The sequence below is a fragment of the Botrytis deweyae genome, assembly GCF_014898535.1.
Source record: "Botrytis deweyae strain B1 chromosome Unknown BDEW_013, whole genome shotgun sequence".
NCBI classification, from domain to species: Eukaryota; Fungi; Ascomycota; class Leotiomycetes; order Helotiales; family Sclerotiniaceae; genus Botrytis; species Botrytis deweyae.
The window spans coordinates 637516-654923 of record NW_024066220.1 but is presented as its reverse complement, the minus strand read 5'-3'; the positions used below and the strand labels follow the sequence as shown (position 1 = coordinate 654923).

Genomic DNA, 17408 nt, shown 5'->3' with positions numbered 1-17408 from the left:
CTACATGCTACATACTACATACCGATACACCTACATACATATCATGATTTCATGCATACGACTCTCTCATAGGTTGTCTTTGCTGTCGTATAACTTACCTACATATCGCCGGTGGACGGCATCAAGGTAATTATTATTGTGATTACGCAGTAGGTAATATATCGGTATACATCTATCAATATATCGATATATCAATACCTAGTTACCATATCCATATCCATACATGTACACATACGAATACATACAAATACATCCACACAAATACCTACCTACATACAAATCCATCCAAATAAAAACATCAACAAAACTTGGAAACAACAGAATCCCATCTCACCATCAATACCTACCTCCCTCCCAAACTACCCAGATCTCTCTTAATTTTCCGAAGCTACATCCATGAATAAATGTGAAAATAGCTCCGTTTCCAGCCATCAATCTACCCCTCATCCCAACTCAGCTGATGATGACAGCCGTCCAGCGACTAGGACCTTCCCTGCCTTCCATGGCAACATTCAACTGGTTACCGAGATCGATGTTTCGATAGCAACAACAACAGCAACCACAACCACAACCACAACCAACAAAAACAACAACCGACCACCATAATTCTCAACCTACCATTTGGCCATTCGGCCCAGCTGCAAATCTTCTTCCTTGCGCTCGGGGACTGTCGACTGTGTCGATATAGAAACCCAAAATATCTTCATCGTGACTGATTTACAAAGGGGTAGCTATTCTATCTAATATTGTCAGACTCCAGTGACCATTCTGACCACCGGGTATGCGCAAACGCTCCGAAAGCAATGGTCATGTCTCCGGATAATATATCATTCAAGGTGGAGCTCGCAGGTCGATGGTTGTGTCTCTTGCATACGAGAACCACATATCCTAAAACAGCTCCCAGGCTATGGGGCATAACTTTCATTATCGGGGAAATTGGTCGATCCGGTAATGTCGATTGAATCGCGTTTGGATACCTGCAGTCCTCGTTCCTTTTCCGTCTTGTATTTTCCTCTGCGACCCTTTTCGAAAATCTAGGAAAAGGACATCGGGCAAACGATCATGCAATTCACCGCATACACCATCTGCAAGCTTGACCGATATTTCAGACACAGCATTAGTAGTTACCCTTTTTTTTAGGGGTGGTTCTAGAATTTTGGTGACCAAATACAGAGTCGCAGACCCCCCGCTCACCCCCCCCCAAATCTCTTCTCGTCTATAATCAATGGGACAGGATCAGCAGTACCGTCGTACCTGAGTATTCATTTATCGGGAACCACGACCGCTGCTGGATTCAAAATCAAACTCCTATTGATGTAAACCCAGACAGACGCTCATAAAATTCTCACAAAAATTATGTACATCGCCATGACACTTTGGAAACCAAGCTATGCACCATCCATGGGACCTCGACCAGTCTCATCAGGAGAATTGACACCAGAAAATTATGTGTGAAACTTGCCCATCACACCTCAAATATATCTGCAATGAACCAAAGGCGACCCGAGCATTCCGTGATATTAACAGTCTCCATGATTTAGCCTCGGGTGACGACGGTGATCTGATCCTCCAACTGAAAATAGCTTTTCGCTCATACCCACCCAGTATCGGTCTCGGTTCGTTTCATTAATTTCAATAAACTCATTTCAGTTGAGTTCAACGTGTCTCTCTCGACTCATAAGTCATGTGTATAAATCACACTGGGTGCCACGGATGACCTTACCGTTAAGGTTTGGAAAGAAATGATGAATGACGAAGCCAGAGAAGAGATGGCAATTTCTGTACACATAGGTATTTCCATGCATGGGCAGCGTGAACGAATTTCTTCGAAATACGATATAGTTATCAGGGGTATCATCAGAGTTTTATGGTAAAGCACGGGAAGTCACCGAGGATCGCAAGGGAAGAAGTGATGGGTGATCTGTAAGGTTACCAAGATTCGTCTCCGCATTTCTTGGGCGTCTAAAGGTAAGAGCTAGCTGGTTTCGGATTAGGGACTTGGGTAGATCACTCTATTTTCGTGCGGTCACATCTGTAAAACAGGCATGGAATCCCGACGACTTCATTTTTTTTATGTTCTGATCACATCCAAACTCCATCGCTTCATCTCTTCATCACGACACTACTAGACGCGTGTACCCCACTCTACTTGGTCCAGTCTTGCCATCTCCTGAAGTAAATCTGCCTGGGCTGTCAAAGGTCGAGAACTTTTCCATCCATGAACTTGACAACGAATGGTTTGAGACTTTGAGAAGCTGTATTGCTACGCCCCCCCCCCCCCCCCCCCCCCCCCTATTTGAGTGTGCTATTATAATTTGATCTTTGACATTTTTCTCAAAGCCTGCTCGGAGACCACTCATATCACATGAGAAAATCATCGATTTCTTCCTAGGAGAATCCTGCAAGATCAGTCACCTTGCAGGTGGAAGTGTCGATGTGTCTTTTGATTGTGATCTTCAAAGTTTCAAAAATTTGACTTTACAACTCTTGAAAGAGATATACTTTACAGCCTTCCTTATATTCTCAATTTGTTTTTAATGTCAGAAACGTTTCAAGCGTTGAAAACTTTATCAACATGTGCTCAAAATCAAATATTCGAAGATTTTGCAACCGGCATATTTCAGAGACGAAGCTCTGATGGGAGTGCCAAGTATCCCTCGTGTCAAAGTTGACATGGCGATTAAGAAATCAGCCTTTCGCGATCTCTATTTTGGTCAGAGATTTCCCAAGTCTATATTCTCCAGTCATTTCAATGTTCCTCCATGGCTGAGGCGCTACGCGCCAGATATTCGGATTCGTAAATTTCTTGATGAGGTTTGTAGGCGCCAACAGTCCAAATTGCGGGTCGATCCGACGTTCTTGCTCTCAAGATGAAGTTGGTGGCCTGGAACTCAGCCCTGTCTCTGCTCTCTTAAACACCATAAATCTGCTCCATATTTTAGACATGCTCGAGACCTTTTTACCTTTCATCCTTCGGGCCTGAAATTCTATTCGGTCTCATCATGAAAATGACCATCCGAACCACTCTGTTGATAGTATCACTATGGGCAACACAAGCACATGGCATTAGGCAACTCCCACAGAGAAGTAGGTCGTTCATAAACTACTTCTTTGTTCAAGAATCAAAACTGATGTCAAGCAGCCGCCTCGATCTCATACAATGAAACATCAACGAGTTCCGAAGCAGCTACGACCAGTCTTGAAGCCAATCTCGAATGCTGTTATCTCTCGTCATTTCAAGTCGGCCAAGTTTTATGGTATTCTGAAAGCATCAATATTACTGTAGCCACTGTCTCTACTATCGTATATAAATACGACGACACAGCCATCACGAGTATTCAGACCATTCCTACAAACTTTACAGCCCCATCGAAACCCATAACGAGATCGTCCATCAATGGTCTTCCTACAACCATAATTGGGTCTGATTTGGGGGTTTACGGAGCCGAGACAACCTTCATTCACGGTACCGCTTTCACCGATCCTTATGGAACAGTCTATCAATCGCCAACACCTGTTTGGGTATATACAGATGTCATATATGCAACTGCATCACCGACATCAAAGCATGGTTCATACGCATGCCCTCGCCCGAGTGACATCAAAAGCTCATCCGGTGATGAAATATCTCCTTATCCATCCGGGTTCTTTCTTGCCGATGAAGATACAGATCACGGTTGGAACTCACCAGGAGCTTTTTCAACAACATTGCCAACACAATTGCGTGATTGGATGGTCAATTATGCCGCATCAGATAAATCAGACTCCCTAATAAACCTTGAAAATTGTAAATTGGGTGCTGGACGAGGTGTTCCTACCGCCTTTGTCCCCTATAATGAAATCACGGCTACTGCCACCACCACATCAATAATGAATGCGAACTATGGTACCAAAACTGTTGCAGGTTCAACCAGCGAGACAGCTGAATCATCAATATCCGCATCATCTATAATATCGTCCACTACTTCGACTCACACTACGACCTCATATTTCACTCGATCAATCACTAAAACCTCCACTACTACAAGTACCGAATCAGCAATATTATCAAGCATCCAAACAACAATTTCGGCAGTGAACGCAGCCGTCATAAACACAATCACCTCGACGCCAGTCGAAACACCCTCTTCCGTTTCCAAGGCATCAAGCACTACATTTACAACCTCCCTCTATATAACGGCGGGTGATGAAACAATGGTGCAAAACGAGACGGTGGCAGGAAGTGCAACTACATCTGCGATCAATGGAGGAGGATTAGGAAAAATCGTGGTGGTTATGGATTGGGCTAGTACAAGTACTTCAGAGGGTGTCTTGGGGGCGCAGACTGGAACAACAACGATACCAGCGTTGGCTGATAGTACAGTTGCGGGAGCAGTGCAGAGTTCGAAGACGTCTGAGGGAATTCCAGGGAGGAAGACTGAGATTGTGTGGTTGGGTAGTGCGATTTTGGTGGTTTTGGTTGGGGCTCTGGGTTTGTAAATGAGATGGATTGGACTTGGTTAGACATTCTAGAGTAAAGGAACTCATGAAGGACATTCTGTGTATATGTTATTTGGTACTTGGGTATGTATTTAAGAACTTGAAGTTATATACGATGTATCGTATCATACATTTTGCATAAGATCCAGTTTGGGCATTTTGTGATATCCTTGGCATATGAGGTGGGTCAAAAAATTATGATCTGCATCGTCATCATAAGGGTACTTACTACCAGATTGAAAAGGGGGAAATGAAATATGCAGATATACTTGAAATCGCATTGCTCCTCATTAATTCATAAGCCCCTCCACGTTCACCATCCTGTGTATATTTCACCGTCACTTGACTCACGCCTGATAACGATATCGAACTTTGCTGACTAAGAATTAAACTTCCGCATCTAAGTTGCAGGCGCGTTTCACCAGATCGCGTCGGCTACTATCTCTCGGACTTTTTTATGCGATAACTTTTGTCAAGGTGATATGAATGATGCCTCCTCCAAAGTCATGGATTTTGTAAGTTTGCGCGGTTTCTTTTGGGTGTGAGAGTGTTTGTTGCGTATATGATATGACATCGTATCTTGATCTGTGCAGAGACATAGATCTCTGGATGAGAGTGCAGTTACTGATATTTCTTTTCGATAATTAGTGGCAACGCTTGATAGCGGGCACCTCGCTCGCGCCAGCTGGCAGCAAGGTAACGTTGAATAATCCGGAAAAACGACTGACGAGGTTCAAGAGGGAATATAATCGTCTTTTGGTAAGAGAGCTCTGTTGCGAATGTGGGGGACGGTGAGGAGGGAGAGCTAATCAGCATATCTTGTAGCAATTATGGCGCAATGCGACGGATCTCTCTCGAGATTATGACGCTGCGGAACAAATACGCATCTGTCTGTCTGAAATTACTCGAGTGCTCGGCGATGAGTCTCGTCGTCCTTTACCACATCCTTGCATAGCTTTTGCGGCGGAGAAACAAATCTACATCTCGATTGGGAAGATAGCTACGACGTCGTATAATGAGGGGATTATTCGGGAGGCGGTCTCTCTCTTTGCTGCATTGCTTGATAGCGAGGAGGAGAATTTCGTCGAGAATGATGTTTTCGCCAAAAGTCTTATGAATCTGCTGGTTCGGATTACCGGGTCGAATAATATTAATCTGGGCTCGGAATTGGCGGTCGAGGTGGTGGAGCTGTCATTCAATATTACGACCAAGATTAGACTTGATCCGGAAATCTTGCCGGTTTGGTTTACTTCGCAACGAAGGGATGAGGATGCTGCAAAGGGATATACTGCGGATCCGCATGAGAAGTTTGCGGGAAAGACACACAAGGAGGATTTTCAACTGTTCTATCTGTTGATTGATTACATACATGAGGAAGGGAGATGTGGAGATTTTGCGAGGACAGGTCTTCTCTATATTATTGAAGCAGCTTCGAATGATGTGGCGCTGGAGCAATGGATAGTTGAGAGTGATTTGGCTACTCTCATGGCTACAGGACTTGGTGCACTATACAGTCAGCTCAGTCGAAAGCTTGTTATTGATCATCCTCCGGATGCATTACCTCCTGTTCTGGCGCTTTCGGATTATCGACACCCTCTTACTACACATGAGATTGTGAGCTCAGTCGATGAGGATTATCAATCGCACATGGAAACTTTCCTTTCACATTTGGTCTTCTGGCAGGATGTGCTGAATCATTGCAAATCCATGGAGGTTAAACAGACACTCTTGGAGCACTTTCAGGTCATCTTTCTACAGCAACTACTGTATGGGTTCTTTGTTATTCCTTGGCTACTAAAACTAATGTCTGTAATAGATATCCATCTCTACTCGAATCTTCAGATGTTGATGGAGGTTCATCGGTTGCAGTATTGACATATTTACGACGAATTCTAGAATCTTTAGATCATCCTGACATGATTCATCTTATCCTTCATTACCTTCTCGCTTTACCTGACACTACACCAGCTCCTTCAGGCTCGAAAGCTTCTGTGAGCGCAGCGAGGAAACGAAAGTCTTTAGATCTTGCAACTCTAGTTGCTTTGCAAGTAGAAGGAGGTGCCCCTGCATTATACAATCTGGTGGATCTTATTTTGGGCAGTTTACGATCAGAAAGCTCACAGACTGTAACCGTTACGTTGCAGCTTTTATCCGTTATATTGAAACGACATCATCGATACGCTGTGACCACACTACTTCGAACAGGTCATGTATTAGGTGACGGACCGCAACGTTCTATTGCAGCTCATGAAAGAGAAATTGAGTGTTTACTCACAATGGCCGAAGATCTTGGCGGTGAAGATAATTTTGATGATGTTTATGAAAATCACATCAAAGATAGTATGAATATCTTGGAAAGTCACTCTTGTTCCATTGCACTCGTTGCGCCTAAATCAGCTAGTGGAACTTCCAAATTTCCAGGTTCTCAGGCGACCATTCCTGGTGCGCCGAGAGATATTCGTCCCCATACTTTGAGACCTGAAGATCCGGTTCTCATGACTTTACTCGATATCTTGTCGACATTTTTCATAAATTCCGTCGAGACAAATCTTTCTTTGACGGCCGCAATTATAGATTTGGCAACGTGTGGCTATATGAGTGTTGATGGGTGGCTTTTACCTGACCCTTCGAAATATGTATATGAAGAATCTGAAGAAGGTAGAACTGATGAAATTGTGGACGATTTTCTTCTCGCTAATATAGGAGATCCGGACGAAATTTTGGAGAAAGCACAAATTCGTGCTTTAAAACTAACACAACGTCGTCTCAAATGGTCAGAAACACCAAAACCAGAATTACTTACCAGACTTGATATGTTGGTCGATCAAGTTAATAGTTATCGAGCCGAAATTCCTCGTTTTGAAGATATACTTCAACAACGTCGTGATGCGTTTCAACAAGCAGCATCCATGACCACTCCAGTTCGTCATCGACCTAGAAGTTACCGTGAATCGTCCGCCCATACCGAATCACCCCCTCGTCAATCTGCTCTTGATAAAGTAGCTCAACGCATCTTCTCTGGTGACTTTAATACTCCTTCCAGATCAGGATCTCCACAAACTCGCGGTCGTCCAGCAAATCCAAGTCGTGAACAGAGAAGTACGAGTGGGAGTCATGGGTTCTCTACTCCTACAAATCGGACGTTGAATCCACCACCTCAGTTCTTATCGAGTGCGGAATCACCTAGTAGAGGGAGTTCGCAATCGAGAAGTCAGGAGGAAGAGAGGAGGGAGAGAGTTGTTGTGCCTACTCAGGCCGCGGCATTTGCGGCAATTGATCAGGGGATTTTGAATCGGAGGGTGGGGATTCCGGAGAGGGTTAGGAGAGATGGGGTTGTGGCGATACCGTTTCCGGATCTTAAGGTTGCTAAAAAGAGGATGGGGGAGAGTGGGGATAGGGGTGAGAGGGAAGTGGAAGTGGGAGTGGAGGTGGAGGTGGAAGCGGAAGCTTCGGAAACGAGGGATGGAGCGGTGGAAAGTAAAACTTTTGTGGAGAATTTTGAGATGGATGGTAGTGGGGTGGAGGGGAGTGGTGGTTCAAAGGGGAAGGAGGAGGATAAGGGGGAGGAAGAGACAGAGGTAGTGATGGATGATGCAGAGGGAGAGAAAGAAGATAAAAAGGTAAGCGTAAGTCATATTCTGACGAATGTTATCGTGTTGCAGGAGTTTTTGTTGGAGTTGGCGGCGTTGGTGCAGGTTAGAGCGGGACTTTTTGGGGAGGTTAAGTTTGTTTAGATTTTTCTTAGGGGTTGGTTGGTTGGTTGGTTGGGGTGGGGTCAGGTTGGGAGAAGAGGTGAGATGAGGGGGATGAGGTTTATAGAATGAGATTGGAGAAGGTAGATGAGTGAGGAAGATTGGGAAAGAAAGGAAGAGGAAGAGAGGAAGATGGGAGGGAATAGGAGGGAATGAGAAAGAAATGAAAAGGAGGTGAGAGATATAGTTAGTTAGTCGGTTAGTCGGTTAGTCGGTTAGTCGGTTAGTCTGTTAGTTAGTTAGTTGGTGTATATGATACCTTTTCTCATTTATTCATTCATTCATTTATTTATTGTGGAGAAAGTATTGTGGAGAAAGTATTGTAGAGAAAGTATTGTGTCGAGTAGTAATTATAGGAGAAAGGATGTAAAAAAAGGTTATAGAGAAAGGATTGTAGAGAAAGTATTATAGAGGCACGATTATAGAGATAGTATTATAAAGAAAAGTATATAGACGTATATAGAGGAAAGTTTATAGGAGCGAGGATTGTTTGTCTAGAGGATAATATTATAACAGATAGGATTATATAAAAAGTATATAGAGAAAGGAACGAACTTATAAAAAGGGTTATAGAGAACGATTATAGAGCAAGTATTATAGAAAAGTATTATAGATGATAGTATTATAGATGCACGGCATTATAGAGAAGTATTTATAGAGCCGAGATTTGTAGAATATAACTTCTAAAGAAAGGATATTATAAAAAGTATTTATAGAGAAAAGAAAGATTATTACAAACGGGTTTTATAGAGAACGTATATAGAGAATAGAATTATAGCAGAAAACGAAAAGTATTATAGCTTCGATATTATAGAGAACGTATTATAATAAATGAAAGGATTTGTAAGAAGAAGGATTCTAGCGAACTATTATAGACAAAGGATTGTAGAGAAAGTAATATTATATATAGATTAACTGGGACTTCTTGTTTAACTTACTTTTTATTTATTTATTTTATTATTTATTTTATTTATTATGTATGTATTTATTGTTAGGTAGTTTATGAATGTATATCTTATTATCTAGTTACTTATTTATTTATTATTTATTGTATTTAATTTATTATCTATTTGATCTATTTATTTATCTAGATATTTCTCTATACTATTTATTCTCATTCCCTTTTTTCCTCTTCGCCATCCTCCTCAAACTCTGTAAACTCTTAATTTACAGAATACTCTCTTTCACTCCTCTCCAAAAAACTCGCAAAACTTCTATTTATTAAATATCCTTTTTCCTTCTCTTCTTACTTTTATCTTTCTTCCTCCCTCTTTCATTCCCCTCTTTTCCTTCCTTCTTTTCCTCCCTTTCCTTCCACTTTCCTCCCTCTTCTCCCTTTTCTTATTTGCCCTCTAAAATAAGAAGCTGAGGAAAAATGAAAAAGAATGATAATATATTCTACTCTAATATTTATACCCCCTTGGATGAAATAGAGTGTAAATAACTACGTAAATAAAGAAATGAACTAAATAAATGAAATAAATCAACTAAAGAAATAAATAAAATTTAAATAAAAAAAATAAAGTAAATAAATAGAATAAAAAAATAAATAAAATAAAGAAAAAACAAATACTTGATAATAATATAAAGTACATACTAGATAAAAAATGAATCATATGATTGTATTATAGTTTAGATGCTTTAATATTAGAGATCGATGTAATTATGATATTAGTATTTTTTTTTAATCCGTTTATTAGACTAGTGGATAGATAAATGGGTATGGTGAATAGATGGATAGATGAATAGAAATAGATAGAGGGATTGATGAATGGATACTGGCTTTGTAAATTTTGCTGAGGCGCTTATAATTGATTCTGTAGTGGAATTTTGCGTGGGGGTTGGAGTTGATGGTTGAGGGATTGTGTTGTGGGGGTTTTGGATGATGGATGGGGGAGGGATTGGGATGTCTGGTATGGGGGGATTGGAGGATGGTTGGGGGGGAATTGGAGAGGGAATTGGAGAGGGGAATTGGAGAGGGGAATTGGAGAGGGGAATTGGAGAGGGGATAGTTTAATGTTTTTTTGATACGTGACTTTCAATACACTGGATTTGTGAATTTTCTGTGAGATATTGGAATGGGGCTGGGATTGAGGGGGGAAGGGCAGGGCGAGAGGGAGATTGGGAAATGTGTGATGGTGATTTGTAATAGAGATATGTAGTAGAGATTTGTAGTAGAGATTTGTAGTAGAGATTTGTAGTAGAGATTTGTAGTAGAGATTTGTAGTAGAGATTTGTAGTAGAGATTTGTAGTAGAGATTTGTAGTAGAGATTTTTGAGATGGGGATAGAACCTAATCGAGGTAATTGATTTGGTAGGGGGTTGGGTAAGTGCTAGGGATGAAAAAAGGGAAGAGAAGGGAATAGAAAGGAGACGAGAAGAAGTTCTATAGTCCTGAACTCGGCAATTATGCCGAGCAGAGGGTTAGATAAAAATTCGTATCCGATTAGCTGAGAATTTCTAACAACTACTTCCGAGATAGATGAAGACAGCGAAAATTGAAGATGGCGTGGGGATAGCGTACCGGATGGCTATCCGAATGTTATCCGTGAGAAAAACTAATTCACCCCCTGACTCTTTCCTTTTTCTCCTTATCGCGAAACCTTTTTTTTAAACTATCTAGGTGTCCTTTCTTGTTCTCCGGAGCGATGAAATCAATAATCAACAGTAGATCTCATTGAGATCTAAAACGGAAGATTTGAAAATCCCATTCACTTAGTGTGATAAATATATCAAGAAGTACGAATCGACTAATACATCGGCATATCGATAACAGCACAGGAGAAGAAACTGTCTAAGAGATTCTTTTCGAACCTCCTGATCTGAATCGTGAGTCGGAAATTAGGGAAAGTACTCGCTCGGTTAAGTATCGAAATGATGTGATGTTCGCTAGTTTGTGAAAGCGTGGTTTGGACTATTGATTTTTTGTGAGGAAATTTGATGATAGCTTTGTAATAAAATTTTGAGTTACGGATTTGCAGAAGAGATTATGTTGCAATGGTGGTGATAATTGTTAGGGTATATTTTGGAGATTGGGAGTCTGGGATGTGCGAGGAATTGGGTTGGGTCGGGTTTGAGGAGGGGTTGGAGTAGTTAGTGGATGAGTGGTGATGGATTGGAACTTACTTGATTGTGGTGGTGAAAGTAGTGGATAGATAATTGGATACGAATTAGTAATTGCTAGAAATTTCATTGTAGGTAGGAGATGGGAGAGTGCAAAAATCGTATTCGGGAGTGATCTAGACCTTGATGAAGTTTGAAACTTAGTGACTGGAAGATCATAGATGATTCTGGGGAAGTCGATTGATAGAGTTTTGGAGAGTGGGAGATTGCCTTTCTGTGATTTGAATGCTTGATAAGATTCCCGCTGTTACGTTATTATTAGATGACAGATGTACGTACAGTAGCTTTTTGAGGTTTATGGTTAGGTGTCACGTAGGGTGAGCGGGGGAACGGGGTTTGACGAGTTTAGACGATATTTGCCCGTTATCTCACTTTCGATCTACTACCATTTCGCTATTATAAATCGTAAAGAGGCAATGAAATCCATAAATCCCAGTTAGATAAATATCTGAATACGCTATTGAGTCAAAACGAGTAACTTAATACAAGTGGAATGGTGCCGGTACTTCCGAGGTTGTGTTTTACAATGGGAATCCTAGATGTGCAATGGAAGAGCATGATAAGAAGTGTGATTGGCTCGTTATCGAAGAAAGGTGGCATTAGAGGTTGAGAACAGATATGTCGATTGATCGACTCAAGCTAGTAGACAGATCTGGGGAATGTTCCAAGGATAGCCTCGCGTGAAAAAATCGTGAATGTCAATCTAAAACGCGGGGAAAATTGAATGTAGGGAACGATCAGTAGTTTAGTAACGAAGGAAAGTTCTAGAATTGTGATAAATCATTCTTGGCTGTTACAAATCCGTGTATCTTCTATCTGAACAGGTACACAGGTATAGTGTGTGATTGATATTCTAACTGAACTCGCCTAGTAATCTTACATCCAGCCGAGTTCCGAAACTTGAGCTTCATGAGTCGGTTAACGAGCCGAAATGCTACGGTTTTTGAATGCCAAAGATCAAATCTGTTCTTATCGAGTGATTTATAATCAATCTAGGCTTAATATATTCAACTATCGATTTCGAATCAATTGATTTGTTTAACCGAGTTTTGCGTTTAGAGTTTAACGAGTTGGCTATACGTAGGAGAAAAACAGGCCGGAATTGACCATTGCGCAATGGTACGTGCACCCTTACCAAAACAACGCATAGAGAGAGGTGTTCCGTATTGGTCAATTCCGGCCTGTTTTTTCTCCTACGTATAGGTTGGCTAACAAGCAGAAATGTTACGATTTTTGAAATCTGTTCTTATCGAGTGATTTCCATTCAATCTAGACTTAGCATGTTCAACTATCGATTTCGAATCAATTGGTTTATTTAGCCGAGTTATGTATTCAGAATTTAACGAGTTAGCTAACGAGCTAAAACGTTATGATTTTTGAACACCAAAGATCAAATCTGTCCTGATGGTGTGATTTCCAATCATTGTAGCTCTAGTATATTCTATGGATCTTGAAACTACTTGAACATTCAGATTGATTGGGTCTTTGGTTCAAAGAATTCTGTTTCGTTAATTTGTAACACTATCGATTCAGTCAGTAACGATATTTCCAGACCACTCCGCTAATCTCTCAAAGTCTATAAATACCTCGTTCTTCCCCACACTCTTGGCATCACGCAGCAGCGGGCAATCAGCTACGCACATCGCATGCGGAGGATCTCGGCGCAGGGACGCAACGAGGCGGGGGAGGGAGCGCACCAGCGCGGAGGTAGGCAAGCAGCGAGGCAACGAGCTGCGGGAGAGGGAGGCAAGCAGCGCGGCGCCAGGGAGGGAAGGCGCGGCGGAGGAGGGAACGTAGGGCGGTGGGGGGAGTCAAGAGAGAGCAAGGAGCGCTCGCAGAGAGCAAGGATCGCGGGTTATTTATCTCACTATCTCTTTTTATTTATTTCATTATCTCTTCTTATTATTCAATCATCTATTCAACTATTTTTTCACATTTATTTAATCATCTCTTCTCATTTATTCAATCATCTCTTCTCATTTACTCAACTATCTCTTTTCATTTATTCAATCATCTACTCAATCATCATCTTATTATCTCTTCTCATTTACTCAACTATTTCTTTTTATTTATCTCACCATCTCTTCTTATTTATTCAATCATCTATTCAACTATCTCTTTATATTTATTCAATCATCTCTTCTCATTTATTTAATTATCTCTTCTTATTTATTTAACTATTTCTTTTTATTTATTCAATTAATATTCAATTATCTCTTCTCATTTACTCAATCATCTCTTCTCATTTATCTCACTATCTCTTCTTATTTATTTAATCATCTATTCAATCATTTCTTTTCATTTATTTAATTATCTTTTATCATTTACTCAACCATCTCTTCTTATTTACTCACTATCTCTTCTCATTTAGTCAATATTTCTTTAATTATTTATTCAATTATCTCTTATTATTTATTCAACCATCTCTTCTTATTTATCTCATTATCTCTTCTTATTTATTCAATTATATATTCAATCATCTCTTCTCATTTATTTCACTATCTCTTCTCATTTATTCAAACATCTCTTCAGTCATCTATTCAATAATCTATTCAATTATTTATTCAACCATCTCTTCTCATTTATCTCACCATCTCTTCTCATTTATTCAATCATCTATTCAATCATTTATTTAATTATCTATTCAATTATCTCTTCTCATTTATTCAATTATCTATTTAGTCATTTCTTTTCATTTATTCTATTATCTCTTCAGCCATCTCTTCTCATCTATCCTATTATCTCTTCAGCTATCTCTTTCCATTTATCCAGTCATATATTCATTCATATATCCAGTCATATATTTCATTATCTATCTTACTATTTATCTTCTCCCATTTACCTTGCCATTTATCTTATATCATTTATCATCATTTACCCCCTATCATTTATCGCTTACTATTTATCTCTTATTATCTACCTCATCATTTATTTTGTCATTTATCTTGTCATCTACCTTACTATTTATCTTATCATTTATCTATACCATTTACTCTGCCATTTACTCTACCATTTACTCTGCCATTTACTCTGCCATTTACTCTGCCATTTACTCTGCCATTTACTCTGCCATTTACTGTACCATTTATCTTGTCATTTATCTTGTCATTTATATTATTATTTATCTCCTCTCATTTATCTTCACCATTTATCTACATCATTTATCTACATCATTTACTCTGCCATTTACTCTGCCATTTACTATACAATTTATCTTGTCATTTATGTTATCATTTATCTCCTTTCATTTTCCTCCTTTCATTTATCTACACCATTTATCACCATCTATCTCTCTCATTTATCTCCTTTCATTTATCTTCTTTCATTTATCTACACTATTTACCACTATCTATCTCTCTCATTTATCTCCTCTTATTTATCTTCTCTCATTTATCTCCTCTCATTTATTTCCTTCCATTATCTACACCATTTATCACCATCTATCTCTCTCTTATTTATCGCTTACCATATATCGCTTATCATCTATCTCACAATTTACCCCCTATCATTTATCATCATCTATCTCTTATTTATTGCTTATCATTTATTCAATCATCTAACCCACCATCTACCTTTCGCCATATACTCTACCATCTATCCCACCATCTCCATTTCTTTATTTACTCTTTCATTTATCTTACCATTTATCACCATTTATCTCATCATCTATTTTGCTATTTATCTCTTACAATTTGTCCCACCATTTATCACCATCTATCTCATCATCTACCTTTTATTTATCTCTTACAATTTATCCTACCATTTATCGCCATCTATCTCATCATCTACCTTTTATTTATCTCTTACAATTTATCCTACCATTTATCACCATCTATCTCATCATCTACCTCTTATTTATCTTTACTATTTATCTTACAATCTATCTCACCATCTATCACTATTTATTCTACCATTTATTACAATCTGTCTCACCATTTATCACCATTTATTCTACCATTTATTACCATCTACCTACCATCAATTTACTATTTATTTCACCATCTTCATTACTATATATTTACCATCTGTTCAATTATTTACTCCAACATTTATCTTACCATATATCGCCATCTATTTGCCATCTACCTTATCATTTATTCTACCATTTATCGCCATCTATTTCACTATCTATTCGCTGTATTTTCACCATCTATTTACTATCTATTTGCCAGTTATTTGCTATTTATTTTACTATCTACCTCATTATTTATTAATCATTTATCTCACTATCTATTTACCATCTATTTCATCATCTATCCCTTACTATCTATCCCTTACTATCTATCCCTTACCATCTATACCACCATTTATCTCCTTCCATTTATATCACCATCTATTTACCATCTATCTTATCATTTATCTCACCACCTCTATCACCATCTATTTGCCATTTATCTCACCATATATTTACCATTTATCTTTAACCCTTTATCTCCTTCCATTTATCACCATTTATCTCCTCTCATTTATCTCACCATCTATTTGCCATTTATCTCACCATATATTTACCATTTATCTTTAACCATTTATCTCCTTCCATTTATCATCATCTATTTGCCATTTATCTCACCATCTATTTACCATCTATCTCACCATTTACCTTTCAATATTCATCTCCTCTCATTTATATCACCATCTATTTGCTATCTATCTCATCATCTATTATCATTTATTTCGCCATCTATTTGCCATCTAGCTCACTATCTATCCTATCCATCTCTTATCATATATTTACCATATACCTTACCATCTATCTCCTACCATTTACCTCGCCATCTATTTGCCATCTAGCTCACTATCTATCCTATCCATCTCTTATCATATATTTACCATATATCTTACCATCTATCTCCATCATTTACCTCTCACCATTTATATCATTATCTATACACCATTTATCCAACCATCTATCTTCCACCATCTAACCCACTCATCTATCTCATTCATCTATCCCAACCATCTCTTGCCACTTATCCACGGATACCTCCCCAGTTGAGATCCTCCTACACAGCTGGAGAAATAGGGAGAAGCGGCAAGCGTCTTAAAGCCCTACGAACGGACACCTTTCCCAATAGAGATCCTCTTGTACAACTAGAGAAACGGGGAGAAGCGGCAATAGTCTTAAAGCCCCTCAACAATTCTATTGATCTCTTTCTTCTTCTTCAAAAACAAAGAAGATCTATTATGTGAATGGTCACCTCTACCAATAGAGATCCTCTTGTACAACTAGAGAAACGGGGAGAAGCGGCAATCGTCTTAAAGCCCCTCAACAATTTTGTTGTCCTTGATTTTTCTTTTTCTATTTATGGAGAAAACCTATTATTTGAATGGACACCTCTCCCAATAGAGATCCTCTTATCCAACCAGAGAAACGGGGAGAAGCGGCAAGTGCTTTAAAGCCCCTCAACAATTTTGTTGTTCTTGTTTTTTCTTCTTCCACTTATGGATAACATCTATCATTAATGAAACATGAAGATAATTTATCTCGAGCTTGAAATCCAAATTGCGCGGAATCAACGGGAATGAGATGATGTATAATAAGCTTAGCATAATAGAAATGTCATGAGTTTGTTGGAGTACATCTGAATTTCACTTTGCTACATGGTGATCATGGTGATGTGAGAAAAAACCAAATGTTGTTTCGATTGTTTATGATATCTGGCAACTTAGCTTAGAGTTCAAGTGAATTTACTGTTGAGTATTGCTCGAAGAATGAGACTCTTCAATCGAAAACCTTTGGTATTACGCATATATATTAAGGCCTCCATCTTTCACATTCATCAATCAATCTCAAACAAAGCACCGCCTATTCTAATTCTCGTGTATCAAATGAAAAATATATTCCCCCTTCATTCATCCCCTCGTCACACAATGATATAAAAAGTACCCGCTAAAGACTTCACCAATCTGAAGAAGAACCTGCTCGTGGAACACCAATGACGGATGTGACATCACCCAATACAATCCCCAAGAACCAAGCACAGAGTCCGATGCATCTGAATCATCTCGTTCATCTCGTTCATCGAGGGCAACCGAGGGACTGGAATTTTCAGC

At 39.3% G+C, this 17408-nt stretch overlaps 3 protein-coding genes across 3 annotated transcripts; all 3 read left to right on the top strand.

The window, feature by feature from the left end:
• Window positions 1-1356: 1356 nt before the first annotated feature.
• On the top strand, window positions 1357-1630 carry EAE98_006324 (uncharacterized protein; the record flags this gene model as incomplete). Its single annotated transcript, XM_038953947.1, has 2 exons — window positions 1357-1449; window positions 1499-1630. The coding sequence occupies 2 exons, from the start codon at window positions 1357-1359 to the stop codon at window positions 1628-1630; spliced, it is 225 nt and encodes a 74-aa protein (XP_038809737.1).
• Window positions 1631-3008: 1378 nt separating this feature from the next.
• On the top strand, window positions 3009-4514 carry EAE98_006323 (uncharacterized protein; the record flags this gene model as incomplete). The annotated part of the gene is made up of 2 exons (XM_038953946.1): window positions 3009-3087; window positions 3143-4514. 2 exons carry the CDS (start codon window positions 3009-3011, stop codon window positions 4477-4479), a joined length of 1416 nt encoding a protein of 471 aa, XP_038809736.1. The 3' UTR covers window positions 4480-4514.
• A 447-nt stretch (window positions 4515-4961) lies between these two features.
• On the top strand, window positions 4962-8213 carry EAE98_006322 (uncharacterized protein; the record flags this gene model as incomplete). Its single annotated transcript, XM_038953945.1, has 4 exons — window positions 4962-4994; window positions 5128-5238; window positions 5305-6245; window positions 6296-8213. 4 exons carry the CDS (start codon window positions 4962-4964, stop codon window positions 8211-8213), a joined length of 3003 nt encoding a protein of 1000 aa, XP_038809735.1.
• Window positions 8214-17408: the final 9195 nt, after the last annotated feature.